Genomic DNA, 16,117 nt, shown 5'->3' on the forward strand with positions numbered 1-16,117 from the left:
ATGTTGTCATTATTATTATTCATTAGTTATATTACCAATACTTTGGGGAACAAGGAAGCTTCCAGTATCTACAAAAATATTTAGAAACTTAAAAAAATGTAAAAGTTCATGTATGTACTCTTAGCACAAATGCTTCTTTTTTTACCTATTTGCTCATTTTGTCATTTAGCTCTCTTGTATCCTTCTGACATGTTAGTCACTTACTCCAATCACGGGATTCAAAGAAAGATCCTTTATTAGTAGTCTTGGAAATTTACATAGTACTTTCAGACTTTCAGTACTTCAGTACTTTCAGACTGAGCTCTTTCAGACATTATCTGATCCTCCTGGTACCCTTAGGAAGTAGGTACAACTTCATTAGGTAACTAGAATATTCATTTCACAGATGATGAAACCAGAGGCTCAGAGAAACTAAAGGACTTGACCAAAGCCACTTGGATATAAATAAGGAGCTAAGGAGTTGTGTTTTCTCCTCGAAATGCTGAGAGCAACAGGCACTCTGTTATGGTCTGTTGAGATTTTATTCCTTTTTCCCAACTTCCCCACCCAGAGACATCAGGAACTTGGCACAAGCTTGGACAGACATTTCAATGAGGGAATTGTGATGTGTGTTGTATGGCAGAAAAGGCTTGACATAGGTTTTCCTCTGCTCAGGTGGACAGGGGATACTATTTAATGTAATTGAGCTCTTTTATTAAAAGCCTTATCAAAAAATGTAATCTCAGGACCTAAGGGTTTGATGGTGATTACCCTGGAGACAACTACCTTCCTGCTTTCTGTGGTCCTCCTTCTGTTCTAGCTGCATGACCACCAACAAACCACAGTCCTCTCGCATGTATGTGAAATCACTTCACCCACATCTGTTTTTTTTTTTTTTTTAAGATATTTATTTATTTGCGAGAGAGAACACAAGGAAGAAAGAGCATGAGTGGGATGAGGGACAAAAGGAGAAGCAGACTCCTCAAGGAGCAGGGGACTCTATACAGGGCTCAATCCTGGGACTCTGAAATCATGACCTGAGCAGAAGGCAGATGCTTAACCAGCTGAGTGACCCAGGCGCCCCTCATTTCACCCACATCTTACGGTAGGTCAGTGGCTTCCCTGCCCTTCAACTAAAGTGCTTGTCTTTACTCTGACCCTCTTGACACTGTGTGGTTTGGTCCTGTCCACCCCTCCAGCTGCCAGTGGTTTAAATCTCCCTCTGATTCCCATAGCTCTGGCCCACCGACATCTCTCATCACTTACTCTCATCTGGAAGACTTTGACCCCACCACCTGGAACAGGCCTCATCATTCCATTGTCTGATCAGAAGTTGCTCCTTCAAAGAGCTCTTTCCTAAGCTCAGTTAAAGGGGGACCCTTCTCAGCTACACACCGCTAGACTAACTAGTAGGGACTTCAACTCTCTTAACCAGTCTCTGCAGTTGACTTACCTGGTGTCTGAAGAGTTTATTTCCAGGTTTACTTCATTATTCTCTTGCCTTCACCTGACCAGAAGCTTCAAATGTGTAGGAACTACCTCGGTCTGTATCAGGGGTACCATGTCTCGCAGCCACTAGGTACTAAGTAAATATTAGTTGAATAAATGAATGATATATTTCTTTACTTGTACTGAAATAAGTTTCTTTCCCAGTTTTGTTAATGGTGCTCCTTCAGCTGAATGTTAAATAACCATATTTCCCTCTTTAGTTTATCTTCACCTCAAGAGGCTCCACTGGGCTAAGGCTTTCAAAGGTGAACTCCTGTTTCAGGAAGCAATTCTCTCTTGCAGACTAGCTTCTCTGAAGACTATCTCATCAAAAGCTTTGTTTCTAAAGGTTTGTTTTAGTTAGAGGAGGGGAGTTTCCCAGATAGAAGCACCTAACTGACTATCAAGAGAATAGTTCTGAGGGTTCTTATCTATCATATTTGTAGGAGCCAGGTGCAGCAAGTAATGGGAGGGGTGGGGAGTAGAGGGGGTGGGGGAGTGGGGTAGGGGGAGAATCCTTGCATTGATACTAGAGTTGACCGCATTTCCTGATGGATGTTTGAAGAGGAATTCTGGATGTATAAGCAGCTTTCACTAACACTCTTCGGATATAAACATTTATTTGTTCAGAAGCCTCTGGGTGAGAGGTGGTTTGTGCATCCCTTTTGAATTCAGGAACCAGATTTCTCGGGAATGAGTGGGCACTAGATATCTGAGCTTCAGGAAAGCCTCTTGAAGTGACTAGAGCGACTGGCAGACAAGGTCAAAGTGTTTATAAGCAGGGGGTTATGTCCCCTCCTCAGGCTGCTGAGAACAACAGACACACACTGGTATGGTCTGTTGAGAATTTTGTTCCTTTTTTTCCAACTTCCCCACCCAGAGGAATCAGGAATTTGTCACAAACTTTGACACAGAGGAAATTGTAATGTGGGTTGCACGTGTAGAAAGGCTTGACATATGGTGCTCTTCCACTAACAGCCTTTATCAAAGAATGCGCAAGATTTCCTCCCAGCGAGGAGTTTCCCAACCTCATATGGTCAGAGAAACCGGAATTCGTAGGTGGGCGATGCATTCTAGAAAGTGCTGCAGGCATAAATCAGAATGCCAGAATCATGGAGGCGATTTCATTAGATGGAAGAGAGGGAAAGAAAGTCAAAAAAGGAGGAAAAAGAAACTGAAGGGAGAGAAACGGACTGACCTTACAGTTTTATATCAGTACCATTTATGGAGTATGTGGCAAAAGCCCAACTTCCCTGGGAATTTAAGCATGGGATCAGGAGTCTAGAAAGTTAAGGGTAGATCTAAGTTATGAGAGATCGGCTTGAATAGCATCCCCCCTTCAGCACCTCCCCCACAACTCATAGATTGAAGCCCTAATCACCAACGTGCCCGAATTTGGAGAAAGGGCTTCTAGGAGGCAATTAAGAATAAAAGAGGTCATGAGGGTGGAACCCTAGTGCAATAGGATGCCTGGCCTTTTAAGAAGAGGAAGATAGATCTCCCTCTCCAAAGAGGCGCAAAGAAAAGGTTATATGAGCACACAGGGAGAGCGTGGCCACGTAGAAGCTAGGAAGCCAGGATTCACCGGAAGCTGGCACCCTGATCTTGGACTTTCAGCCTCCAGAACTGTAAGAAAATAAGGTCTGTTGTTTACGTCACCCAGTCTATGGTGTCCTGATGCAGCAGACTGAGCGACTAAGACATATTTCTCCCCTCCACTTCCTGATATGCTGATAGCAGCTGCTTGAGCGCTGAATTGTAAATGACACAGTTCTCCTTCTACAACTCATTTTTGAAAAGCCAGGCTTCCCTCTTAAATGTGCAGGGCTCCTTCCAATGCCATGGACAGGGGATACAGGGAATAATATTACTGGTTTTACTAATCCTTCCACCCCTGCCAAAAGTGGTATGATTAAGAAGTGGTATAGTGACGTCTTTGGGGGACAGTTTGGCAGCCCCTCTCAAAAGCAGCATTTGTCAAGGGGCGGGGACATCTGAAGTGAGGTGGAGATTGACCCTCCCTTGTATATGTGTCCATACTATTTGAATTTTTGCAATATGCAAGGGTTTAAAAAGTTGAAACCTAGTTAAACCAATACAAATACTTTTGCATTTACGCTGCGATTTTTAGTTTCAGAGGGCTTTTCCGAGCACGTCTGTGTTTAGATCTATCACCCTAAGAAGTTGGCAGAGTGAAGTTCAAGGAATTCCTTCTGTTCCGACACTGTCAAACCCTTACGTCACCGATGACCTACTCAGAAGGTGCTTCCGCTCTCCTGCCTTGCCTTTCTGTAGTTCTCGTTGTAAAACAAGGACACGCCCACTCCTGCCCATAGTCTATAACACCATAAAAGTCAAATATTTGTTGTCTGTAGTAATGATATTGTCAAAATCATATTTCTTAGTGAAGAAATTGGCAACCATGAATAAAAGAAAAGAAAATCAATAAGCAAGCTGCAGTTCTTTCTCCTACGAAATCAGAAAAGTTCTCCTTTCGATAACAACGAAATAATAGGAATATGTTTTTGTTCTTCAAGTTAATAACCTTTCATTTACATAATCTCCGAGCTAGTATTTCCAGTTGTCAGATGAGGGGACTTCAGGGCAAGATAATCTAGACACTTGATCGGTCATTTCACAGTCCCTGGGCCTGCCTCGTCTCCCAAATGACCTAAATCAATTCCTGTCCCGAATTTCAGGCATTTCCATGACCACGATGATGAAAGCGGCCTTCTGTACCAGGGGCTTTGCTGCCGTGCTGAAGAGGGGAAGTGCTTTCCTGGTGGGAGCTCCTACCATTCAGGTCCTGTTTTTCTCAGCCTTAGGAGGGGCAGACCTGGGGGCAGGGACGATCAGAAACTCAGGGAGTGAAAACATGTTCAACGTGGGGCCCAAGTCGAAAGGGTTCCAGCAAGAGAAGATGAGACTCATCTGATGAGTGTCTCTGAGAAAGTCGGCATCACACATTATCTGGTGACCAGGAACCGAAGGTTAAATGTACGGAACACTCCATTTAACCAGTGGGCTCCGCCAATGAGACCTATAACAGGAAGATGAATGTAGTCTGTGAAGTTGGTGTTTGAATGTCTCCCTTTGGGTTCAGTCCCAGATCCCTGGGTCCATTCCAATTCAAGCTTCAGAGGGTGCTGGGGCCGCTGCCCATCGTGGTGGGTCACATGGGAGGACCCAGGAGGCATCAGCCAGGTTGCCCCAGGAAAATAACAAATGAAGTGACCAGTAACTCACAGTGTTTATTCGTTTCCCGTCTGTCCAGTGGTTAATAAATGACTCATATTCAGGCCCTGAAATACAGAGTCAATATACAGTCGATTTTTGTGATTCTAGATAAACGGTGCCCAGCTTTTGTCAAGATTACAGGTAATTACACCCCCCCAACACATACACACACCAACCACCACTACCACTATTATTATTATTATTATTATTATTATTCATAGTTACTCCCGATAGCTATAGAGAGCCAGACACTGGGCTAAAAGCTTCAAGGAATACTAGAGAAAGAGACAGGATTTCTGCCCTTGGGAGTTTATAATCTTGACTCACCTTGTGTTTATATAAACATCCCTATGAGAACCTGAAATAAGAATAATAATAATAAGGGCACCTGGGTGGCTCCGTGGGTTAAGCCTATGCCTTGGGTTCAGGTCTTGACCTCAGGGTCCTGAGACTGAGCCCCACATGGGGCTCTCTGCTTGGCGAGTAGCCTCTCTGCCTGCCTCTCTGCCTGCTTGCGATCTCTGTCACATAAATAAATAAATAAAATCTTAAAAAAAAATTTTTTAAAAGAATAATAATAATAGCTAGCAGGTAAGTTGCACTTTTTCTGTGCTAGACATTATTTTGAGTGTTTTAGATGTTTTATTCAATTTAATCCTCATTAACAACCTTTATAATCCACTGAGGGAGGTGTGACTTTTATCCTCATTATACAGATAAAGAAACAAAAGAGAAACGTAAATGAGTAGAGGAAACTTGCCTGAGGTCACAGAACTGGGATGTAGTAGATGCGGGCTTCAAAGCTAGGTGTCTGGCTACAAAGACCAGTATCTAGGTAGTTCTAGAACAATCATAGTCAATACTTCCTAGTCAATTTAGTCAATAATTCCTAGAAGCCAGGCATTTTGCTAAGTGATCCTCCATGTGCTTCTTTATGTAATGCTCACCACTACTGATGAACTTCATTTATGTCCTCCTTGTGAAATGCGTTCATTTGTTCCCTCTTGCATTTCTGTAATATCGGTATCATTTTTCTCTTCCCCTTGAGGGAACTGAGGCGTAGAGAGAGACATGGAATTTCCCCCGGGGTGAACATGGCAGGACTCAGCGCCTGTTTTCTCCAAGCTCCAGCTCCTGCATATTGGCAATCTGTGACGTTTCAAGAAAACTGCCTTCAAATAATATCTTAGACACACATCCCCCTAAATAAAAACCATACTACTGTCATTGATAGAGTGCCTTACTACTAACATATGAATTGACTCGTGTCCCATGGTAAGTCCGTGTTAGAAGCTCAGGCTGTAGATGTTAAAACTGAAATTCAGAAGTGGGAGGGCAGGTCTGGAGTCCCACCGCGGGGTCCCCACTCGCTGGCCTTCATTCATTTGCAGTTCACTTAAGAAACCATCATGCTGTTAAGCTCCAGTCCCTGGGGGAGGCAACACTGAACAAGATGCTCTGTGTTTTGTGATTCACAGAGCAGAGGAGCTGACATTCTTCTCCTCCGAATGCGTTCTATTCCCTCTCTGGGTCCCCTGTGAGCTCCTGGTGGAAGCATGTCCATTTGAAGGGGCGGATGGATCTCTGATCCCCGTGGGCAAAACCTGTGGGGGGTGGGGGGGAACTCTTCTGCTTCCATCCTTGAACTCTGGCCACAACTGAACCCTGGGCCCTGATGGGGAAGTGAGTGAGAAAACCCGAGAACTAATGGGTGATGGCAGGACTTCCCAGGACAGGACGAACCCTTCAGAAGTGACCAGGTCCAGCTTTCAGAGAAGCAGCTTGTGGGAGTGAAGACCCTTTTATGCAAGCCCCAAACTCCTGTCAACTGCTCGGAGGTAGAGGAACGACCTTGAAGAGGTAATTCCATAAGTTCAGGGTGGAAGGCCCTCTGGTCGGTCCCCAGGGCCCTTTGATGACGAGGGTGACAGCCCCACAGCCCGCAGGCAGGAAGTTTTTCCTGGGCTGCTTCTCTCTGGCTCTCACCATCCCAGACAAGGAGAAGTGGGGGGGGGGGGGGAGCCCTGGCTCTAGAACCAGACAGAAGTGAGAGAAGTTCCTTGGGCACGGGCTCTGTAACCTTGGAGATTCGGGATCGCGCCCAGCTGGGCGCTGCGACAATGCGGTGCAGAAAGGCGCGGCCTTGTTACTGGAGCTCTCAGAAGCCGCCGCCCAGGGGTCAGCCGAGAGGGGGTACGAAGGGTGTGGGACGCACGCCCGGCTGCGCCCCGATCTTGGCTGCAGCGGCCGCGCAGGGCGGAGGAGGCCGGCACCGCAGCTCCCCAGCGTGCGCCCGGCCCCCCCACCGCCGGTGGCGGCTGCCAAGGAGGCCGCCCGCTGGCGGGAAGCGGCCAGGAAACCTCAGGGCCGCGCAGACAGTAGCCTCCTTGTTCCGCAGCCCGGTGGCTTCTTCTTTTTTTCTTTTTTCTTTTTCCCCTGGGAGGGACAGACATCCCCGCCCCACCCCCCAGCCCCCACCTCTCCCGTTCTTTCCACCCCGGCTGTGAAAGCGTTAACCCCCGGGCTCTGCGCACCCTTCCCCCCCCCCCACCCCCCCCCCCCCCCAGCCCAGCCGCTCCCGCCCAAGTTCCTAAAAAAGAAAGGTGTAAAGTTTGGTCCAGATAGAGAATGAATGATCAAAGCAAGCCGGTACTTCCTGTCGCCGGACGCTATATATAACGAGATGAGTGCACGGGCTGCGGAGACGCCGCGGAGCGCTCGCCCAGCCGCCGCCGCCGCCCAGCGCCTGAGGTTTCCCGGGGACCGCAATGAACCAGCTGCTGTGCTGCGCGCTCGTGGTAAGTGCCCGGCCGGACGCGGGCGCCTGCGAGCCTGCCCGCCGCGGCCCCGCGGGGCCCGAGCTCCGCGCGCTCCCTGGCCCGGGACAGAGCTGGGGGCAGCTTGGAACCGGAGACCTCCTTCCGGAGCCCGTCGCGCCGCTCCCGGCGTGGCTCTTTGCACTGGAAAGTTCCTGCTGGGTTTATGGAAAGGCGAGAGGAGCTCTAAACCCTTTTCGTTTGCATGATTTGTACCCATTTCATTTACTTTCCTCTTTGCAGAGGATCTGACGCCCTCCAGGAGTTCATACCATCTTTGCTTGGTTGGATATGACCATGATTATTTAGAGTAGGCTCTTAGAAGCAGAGTTAAGTTGGGAGTTGTCAGTCCTCTTAGAACTATTATAACTAGAATAAAATTTGGATGCGGTGAACATGAGAGAATGCATCATTAGGCTCTTTCCCCACTTAAGCAAATGTAACGGGAAATTTTGCGTAACTGGCACCTGAGAAAAGATCATACACATGCGCACACACACACACAGGTACACGGGTTTCATAACTGCATAATTTAGCATCCTAATGCAATTGTATTATTAAAATGGTTTCTTTCCAGTTCCCAACTTCAATATAATGTGGAAGATATTGATGGACTAATGTTAGTTATGTTCTAAAATAGATTTCAAGAATTGAAGATCCGCACTAAAGAGGGCTACAGGGTATTTTTAATGTGCTGTTTGGAAAGAAAGGAGTCTTTGACTTAGCTTACCTTTTTTTTTAGTTTAGATTTTGACCAATGAAGTTAATAAGATTTGTTTGTAGATTATTGTATGGCTAATGACTTATTTCCTTTATGTCACCAGAGTATACAATACATTAAGATGGGAATCAGACATTTGGGAGACATTAAGCCCCATATGTGTTTCGAACACGTTGGAGTAAATGCTAGAGTTTCAACATCCGACCCACAAATAGTGAGTAGTAGGCTAGGAAATCTTCCAGGTAGTTCCCAGGATACACAAGCATAAATAAGTAAATAAATAGCAAAGTCACTAAAGAAAATGTAGGTTGGACAGGAGTGTGCAAGTAGGTATAATCTTATCTACCTCTACCTAATGTAAGATAAAATATATAAAATAGCTCCACCAATATGGTTACCTTGGAGAACTTTTTGAAAAGTAAACCTTTATTAAAAACATAACACACACACAGAGTTGCCCAACTCCTAAGTGCCTAATTTAAGTTTCTCCAAGGGAACACCTGTGAGCTAGCAACCAGATCAAGAAATACATGACCAGCACTCAGAATCTCCCTGGGCTCATTCTTCTCACTATTATGTCTATAACCAGACTAATCAATATTCTGACTTCTAACATCATAGATGAGCTTTGTTTGTTTTGGACTTTATATAAATGGACTTTATCACTTTTCTATATCTGGCCACTTTCACTTAAGCTCCATTTATGAGATCATTTTTTTAAACTGTTGGATGTACAATCGTTCATTCATTTTCATTGTATGGTATTCCATTGTATGGATGTACCACAATTAATTTACTCATTCTAGCGTTTAGTTTACATCATTCTGCTATGAAAATGGGAACATTTTATTCTTCCTTGCCTTTGTATTCTGTTAAAGACTTAATTGATAATAAACATATTATCAATGACTTTTAAGCTTCAGAATTTCCACTAAATAATGTATGTATTTAATAATAAGTGCTCCAAAGCAATAAGTAAATGTATGTTTTGATATATAGTCTATCTAGGGAGCTTGATATGTGTAGAGATAAAACTAATTGTAAATGATGCACCAGTATCAAAAGAGAAGACTTTCTATGTGTTTTGAACTTCACTAGGAAATACTTTCAACAGGAAAGATTTTCCTTTTCCTTTCTGTTGCTCAGATTGACTTTATTTAAGAAATGACTGGAGATGGATACTTTGTACTTAGACACAAGGAGTCCAGATGCCCTTTCGTAAGCACCCTCGGTGCAGTTGTAAGGAGTAGAAGCATCACAGGAAATTGTCCTCTGTAGCAGGCATGCCGCTAGGCATGAGCGAAAGTGGAAAACAAGATGGACACCACTCCTGCCCCCGTGAGCCTTGTAGCCTAATGGAGAAGGCAGATAATGGACAATTAACTCTGTCTAATGAGTGTAACAAAAGGGCAGGAGCTGGTGACTTGGGCATATAAAAGATTCTGTCCTCGTGGTCATTACAAAGGAAGCCGCAGAGCAGTGGTTATCAGTCGGACCAAAATTCAAATCCACCAGCACCGTCTACTTGACACATGACCTTGGCCAAGTTACATCTTTCTTGAGTTTTCATTTTATCTTCCATAAAACAAAGATAACATTAGGCACACCTGCCATATCACCACATACAATCCCGCTCCATATGAACAGCAGCTTCTAGCATTATGCGATCAGCTCACTGTAGGTAAATCTAGACCCAAGGGAATTTTGTAAAGGAAATGCTGATGACCCTCCGAGGAGGGAGAGAAGGCTACACTACTTATTACTTTGAAGGAGGACTAGAATGTTCTCATTGTTGGGGATAAAATCCAGGTGTCCCGAACCTAAGGCACGGGAGAAAGTATAATGGTGTGGCAAAGTAGAATTTTAGATTTTTCTGGGAGAACACAGGATATACCAGGAGGCAAGCCATGCAGTGGTGTGGTTGCCAAGACTAAGGCCATAGTCACTGGCTCTTTGGAATGCTAACTAAAATGTCCAAGGGAGGCCTGCAGTGCAAAGTGAGGTCACTGTGTCCCCAAACCCCTTCATTCATGGGTGCTCGGGGCCACCTAATACTCTGGGAACATCCCACCTGGGTCTAGATTTTAACTGGTGGGTGAAACTTCCCATTGTGTTGTGCCCAAACCATCTGCTGACCTTCTCGAAGCTGATCCATGTCATGGTGACAAGACTTGGACGGAGTGTGGGAATAAAGGGGTTTGAGGGCAAGAAGGGGATTTTGACAGCTTAATCCCCCTTTCCATTAGGATAATGCCTTTTCTGGTTGGTTCTGTTGTTTTGTTGTTTATTTCGGTTTCCTTCCTCTCGCCCAGTGATTGAGAGTTTTTGTCTCGCTTTTACTTGTTGGCTTCTTGACTTATTTTAAGAGAACGATCACTTTGGAGTTTGTAGGGGAATCTGACATATATTCAGTCCCAAACAGTCCTGATCCCTGCCCCTAGCAACCTTCAGCACAGTGCCCTAATTTGAATCTGATCTTTAATTTTACTTCTAGGCTTAAACCACAGTTGTTCAGTTCCCCCTGGCTGGGGGAAAGAAAGCATCTGTGCCAGATGTTTTATCCACTTAGTTCTAGAAGGAGAGCTGTGGCAGCGTCTATCAGAGGGGCACTAAACACACACTCACCTCTTCTTGCCTTACTTTCCACTAACTTGCCTGCTGGGTTTTGCCCTGCGGAACCCTCAGCCCTCCTGCCGGTATGTTCCCTATTCTGAAAACTTTCCGTGAAAAGCATTATTCCTTTCAGCATCTCATTAACCAGTAGCATTTTCTTTAGCTGGAGTTTCTTCTTTGTAGCCCGCCGAAAAAAGAGGACTGGGAAATAGAGGGCAGAGAAAGAGTAATTTTATAAAAATTTATATTTGCCTTATTCAAGGCTTTGGCTGAGGATGCCTGGATGCCCCTCGTGTTGCTGCCATGGAGCCAAAATGTCAGTTACCAGTGTATTTGTAGGTCTTGCCCTGTAGGGCAGTAATTCTCAATCATATCCCTTCTTCCACGCACTCTGAAAATAAATCCTTTATAACAACTCTCTTGCTCCCCTGAAACGAAATTTAGAGTACCTATATTTTACTTATGTACATAATTTTTAAAGTCAATATACCAGCATAACTACACTATAAAGAACAAATAAAAGGAAAGTAGCTAAAAATAAAATAAAACTTCGCTGGAGACATCATGAAGCTGTGATATGTTAGCGTCTTTATGTGAAATTGCCGTGAACACACCGCTAGGAACAAAGGTCGGAGCCCATGCGATCTGCTGGGGTTCAAAACCATGATCAATGTTGGCTTTCATGCGGCACTTTTCTGAAATGGTGAACAAACCCCGCCAGAGTTTTAAACAAAGCAAAATACAACCTTCTATCCAAGTTTATGTTGTAAAATTCCTAGAAAGTTCAGTATATATAGAAATCATGCAAAAACCACTTTGTGTATATATAAAACGGAATCTGAATCTAGGCCAGGATAATGATAAATAGATTTGTGTGTGTGTGTGTGTGTGTGTGTGTGTGTGTGTTGTGTGTGTGTGAATAGAACATCTTGACGTGGGTGGGACACGAGATTCTTCTTGATGGCCCAGGATGTCTAGCAGTCACGGTGATAACAGAAATCCTCCACAGATTTTTCTAGAACTTGTAGGGGATAGCACCACCACTTTGTGGGAAACACAGTACAAGCTCTTTGCAAACACAGATTTCCATTTTCTTCACATTTGTGGCTCCCAGGTCTCCACGGTGCCTGACACTAAAGTTGTGTTTGCGAAGTCAGAGGAGCCATAGTGAGATCTGGTAGCATGTTCCATCATCTACTGACAATTTCCTTACTGCCAGAGAGTTAACATTCTAATGTTGTCTTTGATCTCTTTCAAAATACAGATGTGATACCCTATCCACCTGACCAATATTTTAGATATTCCTTTGCACATTTCTACTATGATGGTTCATATCCATACCTTCATGAAGACCCATTCTTAAGTGAGCAGCAGAAATGAACTAGATTCATATAGTGACCCATGGAGGGGCAGCCTAAGCTCAGTTGAACCCACTTCCTGACCTCCCCATCAGGTTGCTCTGGGCATCCAGTATACATGTTTGGTTTGATCAGTCTTATGTGTTTGTAAAATGTGCCAATGGAGAAGTCAAGTAGATATTTGGATTCAAAATGGCAGGAGTGTAGGAGAAGTCTGGGCTCAAGATAAAAAAACGTCAGGTCATCAGCGTACAGTGGGTTTTTTTTTTTTTTTAAAGATTTTATTTATTTATTTGACAGAGAGAGATTACAAGTAGGCAGAGAGGCAGGCAGAGAGAGAGAGAGGAGGAAGCAGGCTCCCTGCTGAGCAGAGAGCCCGATGCGGGGCTCGATCCCAGGACCCTGAGATCATGACCTGAGCCGAAGGCAGCGGCTTAACCCACTGAGCCACCCAGGTGCCCCATACAGCGGGTTTTTAAAGCCCTAGGATTGCACAGGGCAAGAGATGCAAATGTCCAGGGCGCATTTGTGATAGTGAAAGTCCAGTAAACAAAATGCAAATATGAACAGTAATAGCAGGCGTGTTTAGAAAAGAAAACAAAAATCAAAATAAAACTGAGCAACCCACAAGAGCAGGAACTAGTGAATCGGAACTCCTAGCAACATCTGTAAACTATCTGTGTAAGAAGAAAGACGGAGGTATGGCCAACTTGAAATAGATACAAGGACAGCATTTTTATGTGACATGTAATTAGTTTTTGGAACTCACTGCCACAGAATATTTTGGGGTGACTAGCATAGAAAGTCTAAAAAAAGGATTGTTTTAGACAGTTGTGAGGGATAAGAATAGTGTTACAAGACATTAGGTATGAAGCTGTGTGCCCCCACACCCCCTCACAGTTACCTGGGCTTCTCTAAATTAAGGTCCTGAAGGCCAGAACCATCTGCAGACACACCACAATGGTTCCTCCGAACTCAAGGTGACATAACTTCCCAGGTATGGCCTGGGTAGGTCATTTTCACCCCAATTTCTGGGAAACACCTAAATCAGCCAGACCATAATGAATAGGCAATGCAGGAGAAAATGAAATAGCTTTCCTAAAGCCTTGCTAAAAAAAAAAAAAAAAAAAAAAAAAATGATGTGCTCCTAATGGCCTTGATTTATGACTTTCTTATTTGGATTTTTTTAAAAATTTGCCTCTCTAAAATTATGTCTTAATACTGTGAAGACATTGTTTAATTTTGTTGGGACAACTTCTCTAAAAATAAAAATAGCCTTAGGATATTCACTTCAATTTAGTCTGTCCCTTGGAAGCATTTTCTGTAAGAACTTCTTAAATAATCAACTATAAAATAGGAGAATGGGTGTCAAGATGGATTTAGATTTAAAACAAGGCAGTAATTCATCTAAACCTCCTGACTGCCTTTGGTAAATTCAATTTTCTTTCCTGGCCTATGACTCAAAAACCTCAATTTCCTTCCCATGTAATGTTGCTTTCATGTTCAAAGAAGTGATTTCTTTTATTTCTTTGAAAATACGGATATCAGGAACCTATTCTTTAAAAAGATGCCCCCACCATCAATTTGCACTAACACCACCACCACCAACAACAACAAAAATGTGATTTAGAAATTCAGCTGGGCACAGTGACGGTGAGATCGCTGTGGTGGCTGGAGGCAAGATTCTTAGTCTGAGGTCCGGTTGGTGACACCAGCACTGTGGGTCTTAAAATTATGTCAAAAAATTATTGAATCCTTATATTGGACACCTGAAACTAATTAATACACTGGGTGATAATTATGCTTGAATAAAAAATCACAATCATAAAAATAAATAAATAAAATAGGGGTATTGGACCAGGTGATATGTGGGAGGTCTGCTTTAGTTTCGAGCAGTTAGTTACTATTTGTTAATAGTAACAAATCGACGATATACGATTTAATACTCCAAACATGCAAAAATCAAAAGGACTTATTTATCTATGAAAAAAATTATCTTAAAGGACCATCTCTTAACAATCTACTCTGTTGCACTTGTCAGTTTCTTCTTCCCCCACCCCTGGTTTCAGGTATAAGAAATTCCGTTTCCGTCAGTGAGATCCCAGGGGAGGCAGCTTTTGAAATGTCTTCTACTTTTAAGTAGTAAGACTTATTTGTTTTAAGATCACAGATTATTCTTTTAAACCATAAAACATTTTCTCATTTGGAAATAAGCCCTTCTTGTCTTTAGCTAGTATGCGTAGAAGTCTTTAATGTGTGCATTTTCCATATTACCTTTAGTTAGAAGTCAGGTCCAAGACATTCCCTCAGGACTTAGGAAAGAGGTATAATTTTGGTTGCTAGCAATCTCCCTAAACTCATTGCAGAATTTTCTTTGTATTTATCTTCACAAGGAAGTACTTGACAGCTGCGCGTGGCTTTTTGGAATAGATGTCAAACCGTAGGGCAGAATAAGCTTGGTAATGGGTTAAATACTTCCCTTGAGTACCACACCAGGCTGGTAGACAGAAATCTCTGCTCCCACACGTTGTTTTCTATCACTTCTTTTCTTTTCTTATTTCTTTTTCCTTCTTGCTTGCTTTTCTTTCTTTCTTTTTTTTTTTTTTAAAGATTTCATTTTTCAGTTATGTCTACACCCAACATGGGGCTCAAACCCACAACCCCAAGATCAAGAGTTTCACGTGCTTACCTACTGAGCCAGTTGGGTGCCCTCTGTCCCTTCTTTTAATATTGAGTGAAAAGAAAAGAAAATTGACTGGATTGTGCTCAAAGGTCCATAAGAAAGTATGAGTAATGTTTATTGAGCAAGGATGTCGCTGCAAGTGCTACTTGTAGATCATTCTACATCCCCCCTTCCAGAAACATGGTAAGACCGTGCTTTCCAGTCTTCTGGTAAGGGGGACCGTGGAGGGTGGGGAGAGGACAAATAGCTCTGGCCATTGACTTGTGAGTTAAAATGGTATGTCACTCCAAATTAGAGCACTGAACTGTGGGCATATGACCCCCTCCCCCAACTTTTTTTTCCCCCCTCTTTTCCTCTTCCACAGCAAACCAGCCACATTCTAGATAACAGTTGTGTTATCATCCTAGGTCCTGGACAAAGAACAATGTTAATTAGGCCCCACTAGGAATATAGCACGAGTGAGAAATAAACCTTTGGTATTTTTATTTTTATTTTTTATTTTAATTTTTTTTTAAAGATTTTATTTATTTGACAGACAGAGATCACAAGTAGGCAGAGAGGCAGGCAGCAAGAGAGGAAGAAGCAGACTCCCTGCTGAGCAGAGAGCCCGATGCAGGGCTTGATCCCAGGACCCTGAGATCATGACCTGAGCCGGAGGCAGAGGCTTTAACCCACTGAGCCACCCAGGCGCCCACCTTTGTTATTTTTAAATCACTGAGATTTTGAAGTTGTTTATTAGCACAGCATAAAAGCCAGCCAGTCCCAACTCACTCAGTACCCAGACCCCAGGAATATTAGATCCTTGAGAGGCAGGAGCATTTAATCACAGTGCTTGATCTATGATTTTAGATTACTAGTTGAAGCTATTAGATGATCAGTTGAACTATTAGTTGAAACTCCCACATCAAAGATACTGTTAGAAGTGCTCATGAGGAAGGACCTCTTCTTTCTTCTGTTGCTGGAAAATTCAAAATTCAGGGAACTAAAATTATGTAAAAGCTCAGCCGGGCTGCAAAATGGAAAGGTCAAAAGGTACTTAACTTACCAGACACCCTATTACGTGAGAATAAGAAACAGGGATCGTGTGTTTTCTTGTCACTGCTTTCAACTGACCCTCCTTCAGAGAGGGCCACTGCCATCTTTCATCAGGACAACATCTACACATTGAGGCTGAGCCAAAGAAGGAAATCACAAAATAGGAAGAAACTAAGGATTCTTAGGA

General features: G+C 43.5%; 1 protein-coding gene across 1 annotated transcript in view; it reads left to right on the forward strand.

Annotated features, from left to right (window-relative positions):
• Window positions 1–7,062: 7,062 nt before the first annotated feature.
• TNFRSF11B (TNF receptor superfamily member 11b) overlaps window positions 7,063–16,117 on the forward strand; it is a 28,699-nt gene continuing 19,644 nt past the window's right edge. The window contains exon 1 of the mRNA XM_082721793.1: window positions 7,063–7,502. Coding sequence (XP_082577919.1) covers window positions 7,473–7,502 — 30 coding nt within the window. The 5' untranslated portion in view covers window positions 7,063–7,472. The remainder of the gene's footprint in view (window positions 7,503–16,117) is intronic.

The sequence above is a fragment of the Mustela nivalis genome (genome assembly GCF_964662115.1).
Source record: "Mustela nivalis genome assembly, chromosome: 2".
In the NCBI taxonomy this organism is placed as follows: Eukaryota; Metazoa; Chordata; class Mammalia; order Carnivora; family Mustelidae; genus Mustela; species Mustela nivalis.